Source organism: Pelecanus crispus, chromosome 20 (assembly GCF_030463565.1).
Source record: "Pelecanus crispus isolate bPelCri1 chromosome 20, bPelCri1.pri, whole genome shotgun sequence".
NCBI lineage: Eukaryota > Metazoa > Chordata > Aves > Pelecaniformes > Pelecanidae > Pelecanus > Pelecanus crispus.
In genome coordinates this window covers 1,111,158-1,127,184 of record NC_134662.1, presented here as the reverse complement: position 1 = coordinate 1,127,184, position 16,027 = coordinate 1,111,158, and the positions used below count along the sequence as shown (strand labels likewise).

Sequence of the window (16,027 nt, the reverse complement as noted above, 5' to 3'; positions counted from 1 at the left end):
CCGGGACCGCAGGTACCGGGCGGGGCGGGGCGGCACCTGCGGGCGCCGGGGGCAGCGCCCGCTCCCGGCCGGGTCGGGCCGCGTTCCGGTGCGGGGCTGCGGCGGCGGGAGCGGCGTCCCGGGCGGGCCGAGGCGGCCGGGCCGCGGTTCTGGCCGGCCCGGGGATGGCGGCCCGAGAGCCCCGGCGGCCCCTCCCGCTCCCTCAGCCCCGCTGGGGGGGGGAGGTCCCCGCCGCGGGGGGTGCCCGCAGCGCCCCGGTGTCCGGCAGCGCGCCGCCGGAGCCGCGCCCTGGGGCTCGCTGCGCCGCGCCGCGGGGTCTCGGCGGGGGGCGGCCGGCCTGGCCGCGCTCTCCGCAGCCGCCTCCCGGCAGCGGCGCGGCCCCTCCGCCCGCTCCCGCCGGCCCCGGGCAGCCGCGCGAGCCCGCTGCCGCCGGCCCCGGGCCCTTCCCCGCAGCGCTCGCCGCCGGCGCGGCGTCCCGAGCGGCAGCCGGCCCCGCGGTGCCCCCGCGGAAGGCAGAGCTGCGGCTCCTCCCGGCGGGGCGGGAGCGGGCGGGCGCCCACCCCCGCGAGGAAAGGCTGCGGGCGTTGCGTAGAAACTCACCCTGGGAGAAAAACGTTGTAGGCCCGGCGGCTCGGAGCAGCAATTTTTCGTATCCGTTCATCAGACTTTATTTCCAGGGGTGTAAGTAGTTGGTAGGGAAAGGCTTTTTTGCAAGTGGACTCCTGTGCTCGCTTTTCCTCCTCTCCTGCAGTGCTGCTGGCTCTCGTTCTAACGCATGGTTTTGACCTAGTGAGCGCTGTGTGGCATGACAGGGAATGCGCTGGCTTGTAGAGCTTGTTACCGAGATTTCCCAAGGGAGTGAGTTCAGTGTCACAGCTGAAGAACTTGCTACAGCTGCGTGTTGGAGCACCAGCTGCCTTCCACTGTGGCATAAGCTTAGCGTTTGTGACTGACTTTTCCTAAACTGGGACATGTAAATCTCTATATCTCATTTAAACCAGCTTTCTTGAGACAACTTAACTGCTAGCAACAGAGACCAAAATTGCTCGTTTGTGGGATTTGTCTGCGGGACGAGTCTGTGGCTCGTGTGCAGGAAGATGATTGTGACGTTGGAGGTGCTCTTCTCGGAGTCTCAAACATTTGCCTTTATCATATGAGCACGTTCTCTGATGTGGAGACCAAGATTAAAAACCAAAAAGCTGCCCGGCGGCCTTGGACTGAGAGTTCTCGCTTACCCGTGCAGTTGCCTGCACTGTTAGTACCACAGTGCTCGCCTAAACGTGGCGTGACGCATCTGCGCTGTACGATGCTACTGCCCCGATGAGAGTGCAGGCTGGTGTGTGACTTGTCCTCTCGGAGGAAGCTGTGCAGAGCTCCCATTTTACAAGCAGACAGGTGGGATGTCTCTCAAGTCAGTGTTGATGATGGCTAACTGGAGATGCCAGGGTTAGCTGGAGCAGCTCTGGCTTTTCATCAGGCTTCTTTGTATTCAGTGCACTGTCCCCGCAGTGTCCGGCGACAGGGCTGTCCTGCCCTGCTGTGTGTGTGATGAAGATCTGCCAGTGGGGACGTGCTGCTCATCCCACCCTGTGCCCTTTATTTGCTCGTCCTCAAGGGACTGTTTGCGTCCCCCTCTCAACCCTCCCTGTTACCAGCCCTCATTTTCCTTGGGACTCTCATTCTCTTGCTCCACTCTCCTTCCAGCCAGCATTTATCTCTGTGTCTTTCCCTGCTAATACAGCGTCTAGCACTTTCTCGATCTTTTTCCAGGTTCTTGTCAAGAATGCCTGTGATGCCACTGCGGTAGGTCATCTCTGATGGCCACGGCCAGTCCCCTTTATCCACCCCGCTCATGGGGACGTACAGCCCTGCTCAGTTGCCAAGCTTGCACATGCACAGAATAATCCTTTTAACAGCTGGATGTTAGCCTTGTCTTTCCAAGGCTTAAGTGTTTGAATACTTTTTTGCATCTCCAAAGGATTATGGAGACAGCTGCAGGGGAGAGTGTTTGGAGGGCTAGAAGAGCCCTGGTTTTCCAGGTGCATTTGAAACTGTGATGGTATGCCACCCTTCGCAAACAGGCTTGAAGGGAAAGGAGCTGGGACTGGAAAATCCCTTTGTCGTGTGCACTGTACCAGTGAATTTAATAACCCCGGCTGAGGATGCAAGATCTAACTACCCCCAAGCACGCGCAGTGGAGCGTTACAGGCAGCTTCCATCAGTAAGGAAGTCTTAACTTTGCCGGGAGTGGCCCAGGTGGCCCAGGAAACAGCCAAGTGTGAGCTTAATGTGTGTGCCATGGGCATGAAATACCAGCTGTAAAACCTGGATTGTCTGTGTGTGGTTAGCAAATTAATACCACTGGCAGTCTTTAAGCAGAAACAGGAAAAAAGCATTGGAACTAATGGTTTCTTGTTTCTGAGGTGTTTGCCCTTTTTTTGCTGTGGAATTGTACTGAGGCTGCAGAGTGAGCTCACCCACGCTGGACACCAAGGAGACCATGCAGATGAGCAGTATTACAAATGTACTAATTGTAAACAGCTTCCGACAGAGTTCTTGCCTTAATAGATGTTGGAAGAGGGGCTTTCCCATTCTAGCTTATTGATGCTGGCCCGGATCAAGCAAGTGCAGGACACAATGTTTCCCTCAGAGGAAGTTAGCAGAGATTCCTTGAAACAGCATGACCAAAATCAACCCAAAATGCATCCAGCACAAGCTGGGCAAGTTGAGGCTGGATATGGGCTCTGAGACTGTTAATCCTGAAGGCAGAGATACAAAGTAAAATGTCTGTTTAGGGGCTTTTTTCACTATTGTTTAAAGTATCTTGGCTTTTTACACTAAAAAACAGAGAACCTTTTCTTAGAAGATGAAGAGAGGAATTGGGCATCCTGAACTATAAACTACAGGATGAGTTTATTTTTCCCCCACTTGACGTTGACTCAGCTTTGGATATTTGGAGATTTTAGAGTTTCCGTTTTCTAAACTGTTTTTTTTTTTCCCCCTCCAGATTAAAGTGCGTAACTGGTGTGTCTTTTCTGCCCCCCAGACTTAGTTACTCTAGTTAACTTACGCTTCTGCGTGCTCTTAGCTCAAACCCTTCCCATGAGAGAGAACTGATCTGTTTACTTACGTTTGTCCATTTGAAAACACACTAACCACTTCTAAGTAAGAAACAGGCGCACAGTCTCTGTGATGTAAAAGACAAGCCATATGAAAAATAAATCTGTGAGTCACTTCTATGCGAAGGAAATGAGCGCAGCACCAAATCAATGGGAAGGGTAGTCAAGCAGTTCCCATGAAGTTTGTGCAGAATAGCTTTCTCTGGTGCTGAAGCGATGGATTAATCTGTGCTGAGGCACAGTTCGTGGCTTATTGAGACAGTGAATGTTATGCACGTGAAGAGCAGGTTCTCCACCTCTCCAAGTCTGGTCTCGTTCTCTTCCCAGCTCCGACTGCAGCAGTGCCGTTCCCCGGGGAGGACGCTGTCACGCTCTCTCTGTCATCTTTATGCCGTGTTTGCCGTGGTTAGACCAGGTTGGCTCTAGCTCATCAGCATCGCAGCAACAAATGCAGCCCTGCTGGGAGAGGTGGTTACCCACTTGCTGAGCATTTGGGAGAGTGCTTGGATGTTTATCCCGCCTTTCAAAAGCGGGGGAGTCGCTACTGGCCTTCTTACGGTTTTGGCTACCTTTCCTGGTGGTGGAATATGTCTCTTTATAGCTGTGACGGTTACAGGTTGTGAGAGCACTGATGGCAGAATGCAGAATGGCAAAATCCTGAAGGTATGGACTGACGGTGTCTCAGGGCAGGGACTGAACCCTTTGTATCCTCTAGGAAAGTGAATAGCCTGACGGGAGCTGTACTGACCTGCAGCTCTTCCCGCCTGTCAGCTCTGCAAATGCATTCCCTGCCCCAGACCTCTCTAGGACAAGCAGTGTTACAGTTTGGAATCTGTGATTTGTCCCCATTTTCAATCAAAATAGGCATCTATAAGTTTTCATCCAGATTTTATGCAGCAATTCTAACTGAACTTTTCAATTCCTGATATAACACAAGATGATTATGTGTGGTTAACCTCAAGGGCAGGCATGCTGGAACTGCTCTTGCAACTTTAATCAGTTGTCATGTCAGTGATAGACCGAAGGAAACATTCTCCTGCTGTTCCCAAAGAGAGGGAACAAGGGGCAAGGAGCAGTACTGGCTTGGCAAATATAAGTACAAACAAATCAAACCTAGTTTCTAAAGCAGTCCTCTGCAAATAGGGGAATGCACCAAGCTCTTGCAGTCTTGGCTTTAACACCTATTTCTTTATTTGAAACTTTGTCAGCTTTAGTCTTGTTTCAGCTGAAAGCTGTTTGGGTTTACATTTGAGAGTGGTGGGAGGGAAAAGGTAAACTACAATTCCAGACTGTTGTCAACTTCTATTTCCTCCCAGTTTTTTCTTGTACTTGCCTGTAGACAAATCAGTCAAGGCCTGTGTCTCCAGAAGAACTAGAAATGCAGCCTAAGCAAAACATTGCAAACTTAATTGCAGGAGAGAGAGACTGGGATTTTGCAGCACTGATATCAATTGTGAAGTTTCACTTCAGGATCAAGGAGGGAATTTTTAGCGGTAAGGAGTGGGCAGAAGGGAGACAGTGGTGAAATCAGCTAATGCTCTTCTTTGGCTGACCTGGAGAAGGAGGACGTGCTCAGTTGGTGCCCACTTTGGAGCTCTTTGGATGCAGGTGGGTGGTGGGGTCAAAGGTGGTTGTTGGTGCCTTTTCTGGAAAGCTCTCTGAAAAGTGAATGTGCTAAAGAGGTGTCGTGGTTTAGCCCCAGCCAGCAACTAAGCACCACGCAGCCGCTCGCTCACTCCCCCTACCCCGATGGGATGGGGGAGAGAATCGGAGGAGTAAGAGTGAGAAACGCTCCTGGGTTGAGATAAGAACAGTTTAATAATTGAAATAAAGTAAAATAGTAATGCTAATAGTAACAGTATAATAATGATAATAATAATAATGATACACGAAGCAAGTGATGCACAATGCAATTGCTCACCACCCGCCGACCGATACCCAGACAGTTCCCGAGCAGCGATCGCTGCTCCCCAACCACCCCCCCCCCAGTTTCTATACTGAGCATGACGTCATATGGTATGGAATAGCCCTTTGGTCAGTTTGGATCAACTATTCTGGCTGTGCCCCCTCCCAGTTTCTTGTGCGCCTGGCAGAGCATGGGAAGCTGAAAAAGTCCTTGACTAGCATAAGCAGTACTCAGCAACAACTAAAAACATCAGCATGTTATCAACATTCTTCTCCTACTAAATCCAAAACACAGCACTATGCCTGCTGCTAGGAAGAAAATTAACTCTATCCCAGCCGAAACCAGGACAAGAGGTTTGTACAGTGAAATAGCTAAGTTGAAAAATATAAGGAGGCAACTTAAATTCCAGATCAAATGCCCGTTTGAAGATCAGCACGCTGCCTGGTTTCGAGCGGTGGTTGCGTGCCAGCTGCGCGCTGCTCTGAGCAGTTGGAGCGAGCAGGGCTGCTGCGTGCTGGCAGGCGGTTTGTGCCAGCTCCAGGTTGTCTCCAAGCAGAACGTTATTATTTGTGTAACAGTGTAAATGATACTTTATAAACCAAGGAGGAGAACACTGAGGAGAATGCAAGTTCTTCCTGGCATGGGATTCCCCATCCTGAAATAGTGTTTTGCATCCTTCTGAGTAATGCCCTTTGAGGGACTGACCGGTCCAACGCTGTGTGGGCACTTCTGTGTCGATCTGCTGCATGCGTTACTGCTACATGAAAATTGTTTTTTTTCCGAGCTGGAACTGGTGTTTACCCAGAGCTGGAAAATCCATTTGTTCTGAATAAACTGAAAGTGCTTGGCAAGTGACTGTACAGGACTGGGGAGCCCTTGAGCTTTGGCATTGCTGCAGATGCTGCCCCTCTTCCAAGGGGAGCTCTCTGAAGCAGTAGGGCTAGGAAGCAGAAGTATTCTTGTGTTGTTGCTGCCGTTATTTTGGTAGAGGGCACGGGTGCAAAGAGAAATGAGAGCCCATGTGGCTCTGGTGGCTTCAGGAGGCTGCACTGCTAGGCCGGAGCAGGGCGGGGATGTGCGTGCGGGTGGTGGGACGGTTGTTTTCCCCACTGATGGGTAGCACTTCTGCAAGCATTGCTTTGTGGGCATGATAACCGATATTTTTCACCCTGGTTGATGATTTCACTAAAACTTTCAAGTCTTACTAGCGCATTTGTCTTTCCCTGCAGAAAGAGTGTGATAAAATGCAGAGGGAGGTGGGCAGAGGGTCTGTATAGTTGCATTATGTAGTGAATTGTGCTGCTGTTCACCTCTCAAAGCTGATGTCTTTTGAATACTTAGAGGAGCAGCAGGTGTTTTCTCATGTCCCAGCTGGTTTTCAGTTGTTTCCTTATGAAACTTGTTATTAAAATGGCTGAATGGCTGATTTTTGGTTGGAGATACCCTCTGCAAAGAATTTTCTCCTAATGTTGCAATCCATTTTTCCAGATGTTGGTAATTAAAGTGCAGTAAACTTTCCTTTCATATGGTCTTGTGGCAGATAACAAGTCTCAGAAGATCTGAGATAACTTTGTTCATTTTTGGCACTCCAGCTGTAATGCATGGCCTGATGTTTCCCAAGTACAGCTCGCAGCAAGAAAAAAATCATCCTTCAGGCTTCTCATTTTTACACTGATCTTTTTCTCAACATGTAAACTTGATGCTTTTGCTTCTTTTCAAATATTGAGTAACATATTGCTATATATTAGGCAACGCTCTTCTAAGATAAAGTTTGACTGAAAAACGAGGGGGTGAACAACAAGATAGGTACCCTGAAATCGGGGGTAGCGGGAGCCCTGCTGTGTTGCAGCTCTGCCACGTTCACACCAGGCCCATTCCTATGGCCTTGTGTGACAATTAGGGTTCACTGCTGGTGGGAGCCCACTGAGAACGGCAGCATGTGTGCCACGTGGGTTTCATCTTTGCCAGTCACTCGTTTGCCAGTGCTGCAAGACATGGTGCTGAAGTGCAGCTACTGCAGAGGTTGATCAAATATGCTGAAAGCTTTGGAGAGGAGGGATGTGTGTGGATGCAGGCTTTGGAAAACAACAGTATATTGATCACGAAGGCTCACTGCAATATTTTTTTACCAGTGGGGAACAGAAAGTCAGACCTTGGCAATGTCTCTGTTTGGGAAAGAAAATGACTAAATTGCATTCTGTGGAAGACTTTCTCTTCATCTGTGTCTGGGAAACAAACTCATTTGCCATCAAACCATAGTCTAAATAATCAAGACTTCAGGGAGCTTCTAGAATATGCTTAAATAGTGGCTTGGTAAGAGAAGATTTGATCATTTGTCCCCAGCAGGAGCCCAGCAAGTGAAGGCTTGCATTACTGTTTCACTGCTGCTGAGCTGTGTCATTGGAATACTTGAAAGGCAGCGGAGTTGAGTCCCTGGCAGTGGTAGATAATGTACAAATATGACAAAAACAGGAGTGTAAAAAGGCTGCTTCCTAGAAGCGTCTAACCTCCTCCTGGGTGTTACATGGTTAAACTTGGAGCATCTTACCAACATTGGAAGTCCAGCCCTGGGGACGAGGCAGGTAAGCCTCTGTGGACAGCAGTGATGCTTCACGGTATCTCAGCCTGGGTGTTTTGCTGTTAAAGGTGGAGGAGGAGGAGGTTCCTGGTGTGAATCTTTATTAGAAGGTTCACGAGCTCCCAGGACATTGTCCCTTGATTTTTTTTTTTTTTCCTTCTTGCTTTTTGGGGTTTGTTTTGTTTGAGCCTAGGGTCAGGTATGTCCAATGACTGATTCACAGCATTGCTCCATTGGCACTGGCTGAAGAGCAAGTTAATGCTGGAGTTTTTACAGCACCTCCTTTAACTGCGACTGTCAACCAAATGTTGCAGGCAAGGCAGGAAACTGAGAAGCTGCCTGGGGAACGAAATGCTCTCCTGTGTGTAATTTACCAAATTTTAAAATGTTTTAAAAGCAGTTGTGTGGCATCAGGTGTTGGGGTATATGCCAGAAATGCTGTGTCACTTTTCTCACTCGACGGGGCTCGTTGCACCCTGACTTGTAGGACCGTTGCATTCAGATGACTTCTGAGCATGTGACTTGAGATTTCTACCCCAGTCCTGGGTGATGCGAGGGTTGCGGTGAGGTCTCAGCAGAACTCCCTTCTCTGTGCCTGAGGGCACGTCTTTCGAAGCTTTAGAGCTACCTTCAGCTGATGGATCAAGTGTGGGCAGATGGGTTGCTGGCTTTTCGGGTACTGTTAGGGTGTTACGCAGCAGACCTGTGGGGTAACTTTTGGGAGTCAGATAGCTGACGTACAAAATCATGTACTTTTTTTAAAGAACAGAATAATGCTGCGGCCTTCAACCCTCAGCAGAGAGTATGTTCAAACAAACAGAACTGAAAAACAAAGCCCTGCAGAGTTTGGGACCAGTTCTTGGGGTTGTTGTTTTGTTGTTGTTGTTTTCTTTTTTTTTCCTCCTTTAGATTAAACCACTTATGCAACCTTTTAACAGTAGCAGGGAGCACTTCAGGCCGCTCATCGCATCCTGCCCATGCATGTCTGTGGTGGCAGTATCTCAGGGTGCATAATCACTGCGGGCGCGAGGGTCTGGAGGCCAGAGCTTGCCCTCCGTAATGTACAGGAGGCGAGGTACCCTGCCAGTCGCCCAGAGCACGGGCGCTGCAGGCGTGCCGGTTTAGGCGCTGCAGGCGTCCGGGTTGGGCACTGCAGGCGTCCCGGTTAGGCACTGCAGCCACCTGCAGTAGGCATAGCTGGGTCCTGAAAGACATGTTACAGGCCTGGGATTGGACTTGGGTGGTGGAAAGATGTGCATTTGCTGGATGAGACAGGGTGTGTGGGAGCAGGTGCTTAGATGTGGTGAAGGAAGCAATTCTTTGTACTTGTCTCCCTCGAGAAGTTTGTGTTCAGATGATCTTAGGGCCCCAGGGCAGTCCAGTTTTCATCGTGAAAAGGAAAGCATTGATGTTTGGAAATGCCCTTTAGTAACTGAAAACCTTCAGTTCACTGATGACGTTTGCAGGATCATATGGTTAGAAAATGCAGTGTCTGCATACCCAAGTTAGCCAAAAGGGATTTGGAAAGCAGCTGGGTGGCCTTGCTCCTGGGGGTTAGACGTCAGCTTGTGTGAGCAGCAGCTGGAGCTTTGGCGACCTGCACGCAGTGAGTGTGTTCCTTGCTAAATTTTAAAAAACAAAGAAGGTACTTATGTACAGATGAGTGGGTTACATTCCCCACAGGTGAGGTGCCAGGTCTTTGTTACGGTAATCAGGGAAAGGGGTTGCTCAGTGAGAGGAACAGACTTAGCCTCTGGCAGCCTTGCCAGAAGGTGTGGGTTTTTTCTTGGTGGAGATGTTCCAGGGAAGCTAATCTGTACAGAAGCTGGTGCGTATGAGCTGCACCCAAAGAAGGTGGGGCTGGTTCTAGTTCCAATTTGCTCTGGATCCTATCAAAGCCTCAGAATTGCTCCAAGGGTTTACACTTGTTGAGGTACTTGTCATGTAGACAGGCCACGAGCAGCCCAGAGGAGTCATGACCTGCACCTAACAATTCCCCTTTGCTGTGATCATTTGGCCTTAGCCTTTCCACTTGTTGTCTTTCTCATCTTGACTGTGGCTTTTCTCTTTGTGGCTTCGATCAAGGTATTCATCTGGCCTGCTATGGTTTCCCTGTCTGGGAGAAATAACTGTGTTACTGGGCTGCATAGTCTAAATATGCAGGACAGAGCTGGGGGCCCCTTGTCTTCTGCTTGTTCCTGGGCATGTGTTCTGGCTGGAGAGCAGCGCTCCAGCCTGACCTCAGCAGTCTTGAGCTGCTCAGTCATTTGAGGGAGTTTTGAAACCCCCGTTGCCCTTTGGATGATATAAACTGGATCACATATCTTGTTGCAATGCCTGAAGACTGACAAGGGGGATATTTTGCTGGCGTGTTTCGCATAAGCTGCGTGGCAGGCAGGATCCGGTGCCGTGGTCTCTGCCTTGGAGCAGCGAAGAAGCATGGGCTGCTCTTCGAGGAACCGGCTTACCTCGCTGCACGTGTTTGAGTTTTGGAGTCGTAGTGCATAACTTGCTCTTCTGAGCCAACTTTCCACAAACAGGGTTTGTCTTTCTTCAGTTTGAGTAATCTCTACAAACTCAGCCCTTTATATCCTGGATCCTCTCAGAAGCTGAGGATACAAAATGTTGCTGAGAAGAGACTTCTGATTTATTTGCTCATGTCTAACTGCGGCAGCAGAGGGGATATTGGTAATAAACCTAATGTCTCAAAGACTTTTTTTAATTTTTTTTTTTTTTAAAAGAGATCAAGAAACTTATCCCCAAGGCATGGGCTCAGAAATCATAGTTGCCCAGAAAAAAAACCAGCGTGTGGTTCAAACCAGCTGTTTGGTCTTGATTCTGACTCTGAGTTTTTGGTGTTTCTGCTGTAACATTGGGTTTGGGTTCGATGAGCTGTTGACAGTTGTGAGAGAAGGCTGCGTGCTGATGAGCTGAGCCTTTAGGGAGCCAGGAAAGGGACCGGCTTGGCTGTACGCTGTGGCTCATGTTCAGCTAGGTATGAAATTGGAACTGGAGTGCACTGCAGATGTTGTCTTTGGATTTCAGTTACTTCCTCACTAACTGTATCCATGAAAATCTTGCTGCTTTTCCTTTGTATTTGCTGAATGGCACGAGTCAGATATTAAAGCAGTGACTTCAGGTTCCACCCTGGGATGGACCCCGACAAGGAAACACCAAATAACTTGTAATAGAAAACTGTGCGTTTCCTGATGGACGGCGGGGTGGCGATTCCCCTTCAGCCCTGACCAGGGTTGCCAGGACAAGGACACGGTGCTGCCTGTATCTGTCAGATGTGGAGCACAAAGAGCCTCAGTATAAATACTCCCAGGACACAGGGAATGAGGGCAGTTTTATTCCAATACGCAAAATGGACCTTTTTCCTCTGGACTTAAAAATAAACAACATTTTGGCTGAACAAATGGAACCAACCTTTTTATTAAAAGCATATATCTTCTCATGCCTGGTTCAGTAAGAGGCTTTTAAAATTGAACAAACTCCTTAACTTGCAAAACAGCTGACTTAAGTCATTCCAATAGCGTTTATCATCTTTTTGCTCCTTAAAGTTGGAGAGCTTGTAGCCTTTTTTTAAAAAGGAGAGCAGTGTCTCTAAACCTGGGTGCTCTTTGCACAGGTGGAGAGAGAGGCTGAGTCAAGGCAATGCTGAGTCTGTTAAGTTCATTTTTAAGTTGATGGGAAGATTCCCATTTGTTTTGATGGGGATTGACCTACCCACAAGCTCAAGCTGGTTCCTGTTCAGATGCAGAGGAAGGATTACAGATAGTTATCAAGACCAGCTTTAATAAAGAGATTAGAAACTTCTCTACTACAAATTAGAAAATATTCGGTAACTTGAGGGGTTACTGCCAAAGCTAGCGTCTGGTGATGAGACGCTACTGAAGTGCTCTCTCCCTCTTGAACATGTTCACCACGAAGGGAGCCGTCCTGACAGATGAAGCCCTTGGTTGTGTAAGAGTTGCTTAATTTCCAAGACACGAAAGAACATTTGTGCTTGCCCAAGTCAGTGTTTTCAGGGCTTCAATGATCAAGTTGTCATACTGGCTTTTTATTTTCTTCCTCTGAGGTCTGGCCAAGCCTCCAACCAGGAACAAGCCCTTATTTTCTTTAGCTATTTTAGTTTGGTTTAGGCTTAGCTGAACCTGACAAAACTGCAGTTTCATGGGAATGTTTGACTCCTGTTGTGCACAGAGATCTCAAAACAAAAAAGCATTTCCTTGGATGGGATGGCAAAGGTTTGTCTGCCTGCTTCTACCTCCAGGAGACAGAGATTGAAGATTCCCCACCCCACCCCCTAAATTAAACAAACAATTCTTTTCATAGTTCTTCGGTAAATTTTGGGGTTGGGGTTATTTTTGTTTGGGTTGCTGCCCTCTTCCCCCCTCCCCCCTCCCCCCAACCTTTTATTCTTTTCATTGCTTTCATTTGAACTTCTTTTATGGGTTTGTTTCTCTCTTGAAATCTGGCCACCAGGATGAGACACCGTTCCAGCTATGATCCCAGCAGTGCTGGTGCGCAGGGATTACTGTGCGTGCCTTACATAAGGCAGTCCTGTTTACAGACACATTTGGTCTTCACCAGCGGTATGATGTTGTTGGCTTGTGTTCAGCTTGTGACTAATTGTAACCCCAGCTCTTTATTTCTGCACAGCAGCCTCTTAGGGACCAGGCTAAAGGAGATTGGAGAAAATGGGATTTTTCTGAATCTGCAAATCATGCCTGTCTTTGGGATTGAGATAACCCCTGCCAGGGCGGAACATGGCTGTTGCTGGCAGCTTGGGTGAGCTGCTGCCTTCCCTCAAAGGCAGAGAGTTCTCCCATCCGCACGTGGCTCGTCTGAGCCAGCTCCTGGTTTGTCACGTTGGGCTTTTTCTCCGCATCTTCTCCCCGATTCCTATATTTGCTGCTTGTTCCTTGTGCTGTCTTTGCTGGATAAATCGCAGAGGTGCTGAGAACATGATGGTGTGCTTTGCTGTTTGCATGTGGCTGTTATAAAAATCACAATTGGTCTGAACCGCTGAAAGGGAAAGGAGGAAAACTGGCCTGCTGCCCTTTCTGTGGAGCTCTGGGAGGATTTTCAGTGCTTTTGGGTGGTTGATACCCGCGTGTTCACTGTTGGGACGTACCAGATGGGATGTGGAAACGGAAGTGTGTGCATTTCTGTAACGAGATACAAAAAATGGAAAGTCAGAGATGGTGGGGGAGCCTTCTGAGTTTGGTGGACAGGCTTCAAAGGGCTCAGGAAACACCTGAACGCAGCTGAGAGAAGGGCCTCCCTGAACTAAGCCACACCAAGTGGTTTAAGTGCCGTGTTCAGGTGAAACTTTGCAACTTTTACAGAGGGTATGAACCTAAGTTTTCAGAATGGCCCTAGCCAGAATGACACGGGCCCACGGGGCTTCTGGTTGCCCTTCCCATCTGTGTCGGCATGGCACGTTCAGTTTGAAAGGCTGCCTCAGGTTAAAGGGTGTGTGCCAGGAATCCTCTCTGGGAAAGGCAAATTTGCATTCTGATGCTAAATTATATAAGTAGGACACTTAGAGCCTTAATTCTATGGTAAGGCAGCCTCACAAAGCCTATTAATAAAGCGGACAGAAGACTAGCAAAACCCATGGTTGTTGGGGCCCTGGGGTGCTGCCAGCCCCCCCGGGGTGGACGAGGATGGCGAGGGGGCCTGCGGTACCCAGCTCTCACCGCGGTGCCATTCCCACAGGTCTCCGTGCCGCCGGTGCCGGTCCCCGGGGCAGAGGGACCCGGAGCTGCCATGACGACGGGTGACTGCTGCCACCTCCCCGGCTCCCTGTGCGACTGCCCGGGAAGCGCTGCCCTCTCCAAGTCGGTGGAGGACTCCGACATCGGTCGCCCGCAGTACGTCACGCAGGTCACCGCCAAGGATGGCCGGCTCCTCTCAACAGTGATCAAGGCACTGGGTGCACAGAGGTAAGGCTGCTGCAGGGAAGGGGCTTGGGATGACTGCATCTGGGCTTTTTTTTCCCCTTTTTCTTTTCGGTGGCTCTAGGGGTAGAGGGAGACAACAAAGTCTTGTTTGTGAAGGAGTTCACTGGGGTGCTGATATTGAGTGCGAATCCTCGTTAGCCAGATGCTTCCCAGGCCTGCACTCTCTTTGCGGGAGCTCGCACCGCTCGCATATGCTGGTGGATTGGGACTTGCGTGTTCACCAAAACCCCCCAGGCCTGCCGCCGCTCCAGCATGAGGTGTCGCAGGCGGCCTCTTGCCGTGTGCCCCTGCCAAGTCCCTGCTGCGCAGCAGTGAAGGTGGGATGCCGTGTTAGCAAGGGCAGTGTGCTGTTCATGGAGATGAATAAAGGGCTGAAAATGGAGTACATCCCCTGTTCCAAGATGGTCATGGAGTAAAGGCGTGGTGTCTGCTTTCAGCCGCAGGGAGAGGGAGATGTTTGTGTTGCAGGAACTGCAGTGTCCAGCTATTGCTAGAGGAGATGCGTGGCAGCTTCACTTGTTCAGACTCTTCCTGATGTGACTTCTTACCATCTTCCACAGCAGAGGACACTTGGCAGCATTGTTCAGTCCAGCTAGTGAGACTAGTCACATTTTGTGTTCAAATCCTGTCTGAACAGCTGTTATTTTTTTTAATGAATTTGGCCAAACGTTGATGAGGTGTGAAAGTGGTGACTGCAAACGTGGGGGAGGAAAGTGGGGAAGCTAGATGAGAACTGAAGCAAGCATAATTGCTGTATCTAGCAAACCTGGAGGAGGTCAACAGAAATGCGAGGGGGAACTGAGCTTGCTCTCTGACAACAGATAGGCTTGGCGAGAAGTTGTGCAACCCCTTAAAACTTGTGGAGGTATAAAAATTGGGTGGGGAAACTGCCTGGGACTACAAGTTCAAAAAAAACCCAACAGGATTCCTCATGTGACTGTCTTCATGGGACACCAGTTTGTTCATTTTGGTGGTGGTGGGTTTCAGTCTCTTCCTTGTCACCAGCACTTAGCAAAGCAAAGCCAGGAGCAGCGTGACGGTACTGGAAGGTTGAATTACTGATACGGTCTCTACAGCCTGCTGGAAAACTGTTTGAGGGTGTATCATGTGGGAGTGTGACCAGGCCCCCTCTCCCCCTAGGAAGGAAAATTTTAAGAATTTTTTTTTTTTCCTCGCACTGTCAGCAAATTTTTTCCTTCTGGATTGTTTATTGGTAGCCAAGGTTATATTAATGTGCTAGAAATATGAAACTTCTCAAACAGGAAGAGAACGGATGAAACATCTTACAGATGCTTTTCTTAGGAAATAACAGATGCATGAGAGCACTGGAGGCTTAGGGTTTTTTTTGGTCTGTCCCTGTCACTAAGGCTGTGTGAGCGGACTGTAATTTTGTCGTTCTGATACAGCACTGAGCTTTATGGCAATAAAGGTTACAGAATCATCAAATAATTCGGACTGGAAGGGAATTCTGGAGGACATCTGGTCCAGCCTCCTTTCAGAGCAAGGCCAACTTCAAAGTTGGATCAGTCTGCTCAGAGCCTTGTCTGATGAAGTATCTCTGAAGATGGAGTTTCCACAACCTCTCCAGACTCCTGTTGCAGGGATTGTCCCAGCTGAAGTCCCCTAAATAAAGGGCATGTGAAAATGAGGAGAAAACAAGGGTCAGTGGTTCACCAGTGATGTTTAGCAGAGAGAAGCGGATGGTGCAGTGGGTGTACATTGCTACATTGCTTCACAGCCCTAAATACGATTAAAAAGTCCAATTGGGATGAAACTTGCTAAACACTGAGTTGAAAGTGGTAGAGATCTCCTACGGTACACCAAGAGAGGAGTCTTGCTTCTACTTTAGTGAGCTGACGTGCACTTTCATGCTGGCTCTTCCCTTCATGTCACACCAATGTTTTTTCCCCAGTACGTTCTTTTTCCTTGGACTGTGTTTCTGTGTCTTGCTCTTGCTTTCTGTTTTGTCTGGTTGTACAAACTAATGTCAGTAGTGCTGCTGCTTTTGAAGATTGCAGATTGCTTGTTCTGACTGTTGTGTTGCAATCCCACAAAATTCTTTTGCAGTCAGGTGTTTTTTTTCAAATTCAGAATAGCAGTGGAGTGTGAACTGTGAGATGGGATCAGTGTGGCTTTTGTACTGTCAGCAACATGTGGAAAAAGGTGATAGCTGATATAGCTCACCTGGATTTCAAGAGGGTATGTGATAGGGCCTTTGAAATAAAGGTGTTCCTTTCTCACCCTCCCTTCTAACCCCAAATCTGTGCAACTATGGATTTAAGAGAATGGTTGTTGTGTGAAGGAAATGGCTGGTTGGAAGGTGGGAAAGAAGTGAGATACTAGCGGTGGCTCGTTTTCATGGTCCAGGGAGGAGGGTAGCCCTGCCCTCGGCCTCTGCTGTCCAGCATTTTATTCCTAAATGATCTCGATGAACAGCGAACACTGAAGAGAT

General features: G+C 49.0%; 1 protein-coding gene across 6 annotated transcripts in view; it reads left to right on the top strand.

Moving 5' to 3' along the window:
• The first annotated feature begins 633 nt into the window (after nucleotides 1-633).
• Nucleotides 634-16,027, top strand: part of MARCHF2 (membrane associated ring-CH-type finger 2) — a 43,549-nt gene continuing 28,155 nt past the window's right edge. For 4 of the 6 annotated variants that reach the window (XM_075723623.1, XM_075723622.1, XM_075723621.1 and 1 more), the window contains exon 1: nucleotides 13,346-13,557. In XM_075723623.1, the coding sequence (XP_075579738.1) occupies nucleotides 13,382-13,557 (176 nt within the window). In that variant the 5' untranslated portion in view covers nucleotides 13,346-13,381. Of the gene's footprint in view, nucleotides 682-13,330; nucleotides 13,558-16,027 lie in introns of those variants that run through there. The other 2 variants (XM_075723626.1, XM_075723624.1) reach the window with 1 other exon arrangement.